At 32.5% G+C, this 9793-nt stretch overlaps 1 protein-coding gene across 1 annotated transcript; it reads left to right on the top strand.

Moving 5' to 3' along the window:
* The first annotated feature begins 1315 nt into the window (after positions 1-1315).
* LOC134706759 (BTB/POZ domain-containing protein 19-like) lies at positions 1316-8967 on the top strand. The gene is made up of 8 exons (XM_063566007.1): positions 1316-1445; positions 3598-3704; positions 3996-4221; positions 5832-5885; positions 6299-6427; positions 7104-7235; positions 8007-8132; positions 8579-8967. The coding sequence occupies exons 2-8, from the start codon at positions 3622-3624 to the stop codon at positions 8714-8716; spliced, it is 888 nt and encodes a 295-aa protein (XP_063422077.1). The 5' UTR covers positions 1316-1445; positions 3598-3621; the 3' UTR covers positions 8717-8967.
* The last annotated feature ends 826 nt before the right edge of the window (positions 8968-9793 follow it).

The raw sequence follows: 9793 nt of genomic DNA, 5'->3' as shown, positions 1-9793 counted from the left end.
TACCTCAGAAATAGATTACCTTAGCTGTATTTGGCAAAACTTTTAGGAATTTTTGGTTCTCAATGCTTTTTTTTACGTACTTAACTTGGCCTTTTTAACTTTATTTGCTACAAGATTCACTGATGAGTCTTTTGTAGACCAAACACGCATCTGGCGCGCATATAAAATTTCAATGTTGGTTTCTAAGATGAGTTTATTTGATAAACAAACTAGGTATTGATAATTCACTTGGGAACTCAACATATACTCCCTTGAAACTTACGAGGAAGAAATCTTTAATAATCATAGGTCTGATCTATTTGTCTTCGGAACTTCACTCTATCGGATACCAAATTACACGTTAACCAGCAACTTGATTTTGCTAGGATTACCAAGTGTTTTGCGAACCTTAAAAATTATCAAAATAAATGTTATCAGCAATCAAAACCAGACTTCAAAGTAATTGTGAAACCATCGACTCGACTCGACTTGGCATGACAAGATGAAGATATTGAATAATTACTAAAATCTGTTAGAGTTGATACAACTTGATTGTCTTTCCTTTTGCAATAGTATTGAAATATTTTTGTCTTTTCTACACTGTACATAAGTATTTCCAATTCCAAACTAAAACAAATGTTGAAATAATTGGTACTGCTTTGTTTCTTAAAATAGATTGCCACCATAGAAACAAGGTTTTTGTCTTTGTAAAAAAATTGCCTGTTTAAAAAAAAAATCTCTGACAACAACGTTATCAAGATGCTTCATTTCTAGATTGACAACTCATTTGATACGTTTGCAGGATATGTTTTTTTAACAAACAATCTACAATCCAGAGGCAACAACTAAGCCCCTCCTAACGACTTGTTCCCTTATTCATATGAGGCTGACTTCATACAGGATGTTCTCAGAAAGAATAAATAGAAGCTTTCATTATCCGGATAACTGCATTTTCCGCTATAAAGATGATATCCTCTCACTTATAGAGTGGTGTATCTGATGACTGTTGATTGCACAAAGTAAAGGATACAATAGATACATTTAAATTTGTCTCATATCTAAACTTTCATCTAAAAATTGACAACAAGAGTCAGTTGAAAACAAGAAAGATCATTTCGGCTTTCGAATTGTGAAATTTCTATTTCTATGTTGCAACATTCCACCGAAGCCTTCTATTTCTATGTTGCAACATTCCACCAAAGCCTGCGTATGGAGTTTATTTTCCCCAGTTGATACGGTATTCCAAATCTTCAAAATATATTTCCTATCATGATTTCATTGATAACAAGAGTTTCAAGTTGTGAAGATGAATTATCATTTCGAAAATTTAACGGACGCCATTACGAGTTTATTTGCCGTTATTGAATACCTGTTTCACAGATGACGGCGAATACAGTCCAAATGTTGTTAAACAATCACGTTCTCAATTTCTCGAATGTGACCTTCCGATTTATAATTTACACCAGGTTTGTAATTACATGAGCAATACGAAGGGTGCAAATTAGTGAGCAGATCATGATCTGCTTACCATCCAAAGCACATTAGAAAACCCTCGGTGTTTCGTGGTGTTTTTGTTGTTCAGACGTTAGTTTTCTTTATTGTGTTTTGTAGATAGTTGTTAGTCTTTTGGTCGTTTTTCGAGATTTTTTACCATGACGTTGGCAGTTTGTTTTGGTTTAAGAGTTTGACTGTTTCCTTTGGTTTCTTCTGCATCTTTGTAACAAACGAAGATGATTAGCATATTGGTATCGACCAATCAATTTAATAATTATAAGCTTGTTATTCTCCGAAAAGCCTCGGTCACACCTTACCGGAAAGCTCGAACGGACGTCTAATGGATAACTTTTTTTCAATCCGTTCATGTCCGTTAGACGCTTTTATGCGATTTACATGTATTATTATTGTCGCCTTAATTTTTCCGTATATCTTGTTCATCCGTTTTATCCGGTACGCTGCCATTAGGTGTGCGTTTTCTGCGATACTCGTCCGTTTGATGTACGTGCGACATCCGTTCTGTCCGGTACGTCTCCGTTACTCGTACGTTGCATATCCGGTGTGTGTCCGTTATCCATTCGTTACGCGTCTGTTATACATCAACGGACTCCCAACGGATAACAATTTTGCCAACGGACAACTTTTATTTTCATCCGTTAGTCGTCCGTTCGTGCTATCCGGTAAGGTGAGGCCGAGTTTTATATATTGTTCATCCGTTTTATCCGGTACGCTTCTGTTATGTGCCCGTTTTATGCGGTACTCGTCCGTTGTATGTACGTTCGACATCCGTTCTGTCCGGTACGTTTCCGTTTCTCGTACGTTATGGATATAAACACTGCTTTAAATTAGACTGTCATGCTGAGATGGATTCTAACGTCATGGTTCTGAAGGTTCTGAACAGTCCACAGGAAGAAAACATATTCTACCCTTACATATATTTCTGATTCCGCTCCAACCAGTATTTGTCTTTACACCTTAATACTGCGTGGATAGTGGTGAAGCAGCATATACCAAGTTTAAAGTCGTTGGTTTTACCCGGTCTTGAGTTGAGCTTACTCGAGGCGAGCATGTCAAGATCACCGAGGCGTTTGTCGTTATTGGCTTTTCTGAGCTAAATGTGGTATGAACAACTGGACTTGCAAATGTTGATATAAATAACAGAAAATGCGGCAAATATGCCAAACAGACAGTATTCCTAAGGACAGGAATAACCAATAGACTTACAAGAACTGGTACAAATGCATTCTAAAAGCTGGTGTTCACACATTTTTTTTTAATCCATACCAAGCCAATGGTAATTGAAACTTTTTTAGGAAGAAGTGAGCAATGGTCGTTACAGACAAACGTTCACCTAATCTGTCCCAGTCAATGGGATAATTTAGGTCGTCAATCAATGGCCAGGACCACACTGTTTTGAATATGATTCTAATTGCACATATCGATCTATTATCAAATGATTGCTTACAACTGGTTTTTTTTAACCATTCACGTGTTGGCAAATATTAGAATAAGTACGATCTTCTTATTGTCTTTGTTTTAATAATATATTATTTCATCTTTTCTGTATCGGATTATAGAAGATATTTTCTCATTATTTCGTCTATATTCTGCTTTTTTTTAAAGTTCAAAATCGGATTAGATTGTACTTATTGTGTATAATGTTGAGCATTGAATACATCTTGTTATTACCTGTATAAAAAAACACAATCATAATGATTTTAGTTGATGCCATTCGGTGGTATTTCATCATGCCTAGTCAATAACGATGCTTTTTTCATGATTCATGTGCTTTTCGTGATAGGTATAGTAATCATATATATAAATATAGTAATAAGCCTTGAATTATCCTGGTTTTATAACTTTTTGCATGAAAAGGCCTTTTTAGTACAGTCTTTTCATTTTGCAGAAATATAATTCGTATCTTTTTTACTTGGGCTTCTGTATTGTTCTGTAGAAATATTAAACATCTATTTTTAATGAGCCAATACAATGTCATATATATATACCACTTTCTTCATCAAACAAGATCTCTTTAAATCAATGATTAACCAAATAAATTAATCCAGATTAATAGGTTTTTATCCGCTTAGCTATGCATAAACTTTTAAAACATTTTTACTGAAGGTGTTTGAAATAAAATACTCCAAAATGGCGAACGAAAAAACTATGAAGGGGAATATAGAAGAATTTGCCGTCCAGATGAAAAGATTGGTGAACAACAAAGAACAAAGGTATGACAGTATCTCAGGGCTGATAATGTTCATCGTTTCAGCACACACTGTAATTCCAAAGCAACACTGTTTGATATTCTATCTTTACCTGGTTACCAAATAATATGTAAAATTCTAAACATTTAAATATTAATTTAATTGAATTGTGGTCTCAGATTTTTTTAAATGTCTGTTTTAATCCCAGATTCAAACAGCAGTCCTATAGGACACTATCTTTCTATAATATATGTTCATGATTATCACAAAACAGATTGAGAATACACAAATATTTCGTTTGTTGTATATTTTCAGTGACATTAAATTTTTGATCGGATCCAATAGAAAACCAATATACGCACACAGATGCATCCTAGCCAATCGATGTGCTGTTTTCAAGGCAATGTTTCAAGATCAGGCACAAAGAGCTGGTGTGGTAGACAATACTGTCCCTTTTGTTCTGGCAGACATGACACCGGATATATTTCTTGCTGTGATGGAATTTATCTACACCAACTGTGTAACACTGACACCAAAAATTGTAGGTTTTATGTGTTTTAGTTTTCTATGTAATACCGAAAATAGTATATCCGGACCAGTATATCCTTTATAGATAAATGTTCTCGGTGACTATGAAAACAGTAAGACCCATGTATCGCGTTCGATATTAAATAGGCAATTCACTCGCTTTAAACAAATTTCAATCACTAGTAAAGTAATTTTAGTCTGAAATGGTCATTTTGATCTTAACAACAACTGAAACGAAAAACAAGAAGTCTTTAATATAATAGTTAAAGTTCTTTTTCAAATATTTTCTTGCTGTAAATAAATTACGGTTCAGATATTTTGCTTGCAGTCCATTTAGTACTGTTCAGTATCTTTTCAGACAATTCAGCATGTTTTTGTTTCGTACAGGTAATTAATAGCTACTAAAACATAGAGAGGACAGATTTTTATTGACCATAAGCGAATTGTTTAATCAGTGCCGAATTTACCGCAATTTGAAAATGATTGAAAGTTTGCTGAAGGAACTAAAGTGGCGCTAGCTGTCAAATTCATGTTCACCTATTTGACTCCAATTCTTATATTTGTAAAACTTTATGAAATGATAAAATAACCAAAATAAACAATTGATAGGGCATGGGCTCGAAAAATGTAGCTTCTTTTTGTGTGTAATTTCAGTCTTGCCACCATCTAATTAACTATCAGGTTGTCCTCCGAACACCTCCGATTGTCATATAATCGATATAAAAATAGATATATTTGATAAATATAAAGCATACTCGTGCTATTGGAATTTTGTACAGTGTGCAATTTCATATTATAGATTAAAAATATATGTTAACCATCGTTTTAACCTGCATAAGCATGATTTTTTTTGTGGATCGAGATAGTCAATCAAATGATTTACCGTTGTTTCACGTTAAATGTTGACATTGTTTGTCTTAATATTACTAAACACGCAGAATGCATGCGTTATCCATATCTAACTAAGGAATTAAATTGATGTTCATATGAAAACGAATATAATGAGGTCGAATTATTCACTTGCAAGTGAGAAATTCATTATCAACGATTCTTAGCATAATTTCACAAAATTGAACCATTCTGGCTGCTAAAATCTAATTGATATTTCACTATATCACTTTCATTAATGATTGAACACAAAAAATCATACTTTACATTTTTTTATATATCTCGTAGCTAGTGACCCTTTTAAAACATAACTCAATGATTATGTTTGAGCCTTTTAAGAGCTGTCCAGATCATAATGACCGTTTCAGTTTAACATTGGTGTATTAGTAGATAGTTTCAAGCAATCAATTTTTGCATGCTCAAATCAGATTTTTAAATGCAAAATAATTATCGATAAATATTTTTTCGCAGGTTCAATTATCAAATGGAAAAGACTTTAGATTTATCGTTGTGATAGGAAGTAATGTTATAAATATTTGACAAATGTGTTTATGCTATGCATGCATTTGCTTTCAAAGTAAGTTGTTTGGGTAAACATCATTGTTTTGTCGAACTTTAAGTTTTAAAGAATTGCAACACTCTCACTTACTTCAATGTGCTAACTTTTATTGACTTTTATTTTTTTAATTATTTGTAAAACAAGCTCACCCATATTTCTGTAATTCTGTTTTGTAGGCTATTGATTCGCTAGGAATAGGATTAGAATACGGGCTAGAAGAATTAAGAAAGGTATGTAAAACGTATACATTACATCATATGGCGATATAATCATGTACAAAACATTTGAACTTGGTATGCTAAATATGCATCACTTGTAAAAGGGGAATTGCAGTGGAATCAAAATTTGAGGCAATACATTTGTAAAACAGTATTTAACTGATTGAAATCTTCACTAGTTCAAATGAAAGAAACAGGCTTCAAGATCACGGGGTTAAAGATCAACACTAAAAGCACTGTTCCTTTGTTTGTGTGATTGTTGCTGTGTCATATCCTTTCTTTTTTATTATATGTGTTAAGGAACGTTTTATTATTTTTGGTTTAAAGTTTTGTTACAAAGTGATTAATTAAATGTTTTATGAACATTTATTTTGTGTATCATTTGATTGTTTGTGACAACCTTCTCAATTCATGTTACCATTTAGCTTGCAGGCCACTATTTGATAGAGAATTTAGCAGTCCACAATGTTTGCGAATGTTTACAAGCATCGATAGTGTTCGCCCAGAATGAACTCAAAGACGCATGCATCTTATATATTGATAAGCACACCGAGGTATACTATATATTTTTGTGTTTGTTTTCTTTTCCATCTTGTTCTTTCATAGTTCGTGAATGCCGCCAGATATAGGCATCCTACATGTTGTCGGCATCGTCGTGTTGTCAGCATTTTTGGAAGTCAATCTGTGGTTACGTTTTTTCGGAATCTATTACTTTGTCTTATCTCCATGTTTTACGAAACTTGCACAGAAGGTTCATAAGAGATAATTTAAAAAAAAAAAAAAAAAATTCCCGTATTTTACAATATTAACATTTAGATATAAGATGGGGTTTAAGAGTTTAAGACATTAGTAACTTGTTCAAACCTTCACGGAATCTTATGAAACTAGTACAGAACCGTCTTCGTGATCAGTAGATCAAAGTTGTGAAGTTTTATCTTATTCATTCTTTGTATTTTACTGATAAATAAAGAAGTATATTTGTTGCAGTCATTATTTTAATAATACATTGTCAGCCGAAGTTTCAGGCTATACACATGTTCTGTAGAACACAAATACTTTTTTAATAATTTAAATCTAATATTCAATTGGTATGGGTTACAATTGAAGGGAATACTAAAATCAGGTACACCATAAATCTATCGCCAAATGTTAAAATTCTTTTTACAAAATACCAACATTGTTCTAACAGTTTTGAATATGAATTAAAAACCTGAAATGCTTATTTTATAGGATGTGTTTAAATCAAAGGGATTTGCAGAGCTGTCCGAAGAATCATTGGTGGAGTCACTAAAGAGCGATGGTTTAACAATGGACGAATCGAAGATACTGAAATACATAAGAGACTGGGCACAAGTGAATTCTGTAAGTCAATAAAAAAAAATTGTATGACTATAAATTTTATTATAATATTAATCGCTACAACAAATTCATATCTTATATATCCGGTACCCTTTTCAGATTGCTCGCATAATTCGTACCTTACGATTATATATATCATTAACTGAAATCGCCTCATGGTAAATTTTACGCCACAATTGTCAAAGACAGAATAGTCTACGCAGAGTAAATCGTTTTCTTCTAGCTAGAACACAGAGACAAAACACATTAAAAGCACTTTTTGTGTCATCTCCCTTTGTACATATAAAAGTAACATTTCATTTCCAAATAAGAAAGGTATTGTTGTGTGTAACGAAACTTTATGCTTTACTTTTAAAGATGTATCATGAAGATGAAGTTATGCATTATAGGATTTAGATTCAACAGTTAGTGTAAGAGATTATAAATGTACAAACAGAGGCAATGGATTCACAAACTGAATAATGTAAAGTTTTTTGTGTCCGCTGTCCAGTTTACAAGTACATAAAATCTAGAAAATCTGTTTGATCCTTGTAACTTTATCCAATCATTTGTTTTTCTTCTTTAAGTTTCAATTTATATCGCATAAATATAATTATCCCAATGAAATTGACATAGTTTTTACAGGTTACGCAAGTCACATTGATTTGCAAATAATATTAATATATCTCAAAATAAAACTTGGTATTAAATAACTCTATAATAACAGCATTTATATCAAACGCTACGACTAATACAGAAAAAAAATTGAACATACATGTTTTTGTAATATTACAGGTCGTTCTTAAGAAGCCATATGTAGAGATAGGAAAGAAAGCAGTAAAACAGATAAGATTAACACTTTTTACCCCAGAAGAAATAGAGAAAATTGAGGTTGAAAATAGAAAAGAACCCTTTGTACCAGTAAGTCATTAAATTTTCTTCAGTATAATCACAGCCAACATAAAAATAATGATAGCGTTAATGCATTTTCCTAATTTTTTTTGTTACTGTGGATTTATCTATTTTCGTGGGAACCAATTTTCAAAGTATGCAAAGGAGAAAGATCGTCTTTTACCAGTTCTACCACTGGTACGACTAACACTCAAACTGATGATTAAAGTTAAAAACGTTATTCTTTGCTCATTGTTAAAGGTCGTATAAGGTGGCATGTAGTTCTGAATTTCTGTGTCATCGAGTCTCTTGAGAAGAGTTGTCTCGTTGACAATCATACCACATCTTCTTTTTTTTATATAAAGTTGAAACTCAAGATAACATTAATGAAAATATTCCAGTGCGTAGAGCTCTATGATTTAACCTTCTTTATAAAAAAATGTATATATTTAATTTACTTTTCATTTGTTTTACAGATCGAGTGCTTCAGCGTAGCATGGAAGTTTCATGCAACAAAGAAAAGCGACAGTGGTAATCCTCTTATGAGAGTTCGCAAGGGCACAGACAGCAGGGAACACCACACTTACTTGTTAACCGAAGCGCCCTCAGCTTAAACCTAGATGAATTTGACTTGACTGAGAGAACTGCTAGATGCTTTTTATATAAAAAAAAAAAAAAAAAATGTCTGTTGTTGTTCCTTATTTGACATTTGTATTTAATTGAGCAAGCACAGGACCACATATTTGTCTCATTTGAGATGACAACTTGCAAACAGTTATGCAGCACATTAATATGTGAATAAAAAAGGAAACTGACAAGCTAATTTTATAACAGGGTTATTATAAGAATGTTTTTAAATATGAAGAAACTTGCTTCGAAGCCCATATAACCCGTTATTTCTTAAATCTACTATTTATATCATATCCTTATGAGAAAATGTAATTATCATCATTACTATAAGACGATAGTATATTAAATGAGTTACCTTCTATTAAATGTATAAAATGAATAGCTGAAAGATAATTCAGTGATATTGTTGTACCTCAAATTGTTACACACTGCTGGCTTTCGAAACAAGGTCCCTGCAGACTGGTGGAAAACGGAGAAAATTGAGTTAAATTTTAATTAAGAACGGGTTTAAAGCCATTGGGAGCCTATGACTGATATAATGTGTCACAGTAAAGCTTGAGAAGCAGTTTCTGGCCAATGAGGAGGTTTTATTCGTGACTTTGATTATGGGTACACATTTGTCTTCACGTTGATTGCTCGGTGTGATGAATAGAGGTCATAGATTGTTATTAGATTTAACTTTGGCATGTTAAACTAAAAATTGAAAAAATAACATGCATCCCTTAAATTTTCAAAAATATGATTGAATGTTTTTTTTTCAATATTATCGATTGCTTTCGTATATAAGATGCACATTGCTATTGAATGTACGTGAAAGCGGTTAAACATTTTCAAAACATTCTAAATTTAAAAACGAGTCCATATTTTTGTTTTAAATACTGATATGTTGTTGCAGAGACATATTGTTGCTATATAAATTCCCACTTGATTGATATGAAATAACCAAAAAGTCATCATCTTCGTATTTGATACATTAACCAAAAACATTAACAACGAATATGCTCAGAGTGTCGTAGCACCGAATGAGTCTCAATACAAAATGTGTATGTGTCGTGATGACG

The sequence above is a fragment of the Mytilus trossulus genome, chromosome 1 (assembly GCF_036588685.1).
Source record: "Mytilus trossulus isolate FHL-02 chromosome 1, PNRI_Mtr1.1.1.hap1, whole genome shotgun sequence".
NCBI classification, from domain to species: Eukaryota; Metazoa; Mollusca; class Bivalvia; order Mytilida; family Mytilidae; genus Mytilus; species Mytilus trossulus.
The sequence above is the reverse complement of the archived record's forward strand: the minus strand, read 5'-3'. Positions and strand labels throughout refer to the sequence as shown.

What these genes read in the sequence shown, in the direction of transcription:
- LOC134706759 (XM_063566007.1), top strand. Translation starts at nt 3,622, where the DNA reads ATGGCGAACGAAAAAACTATGAAGGGGAATATAGAAGAATTTGCCGTC. An exon ending in ATATTGATAAGCACACCGAG is followed by an intron (nt 6,428 to 7,103) that starts GTATACTATATA and finishes CTTATTTTATAG; the next exon opens with GATGTGTTTAAATCAAAGGG. An exon ending in GAAAAGAACCCTTTGTACCA is followed by an intron (nt 8,133 to 8,578) that starts GTAAGTCATTAA and finishes TTTGTTTTACAG; the next exon opens with ATCGAGTGCTTCAGCGTAGC.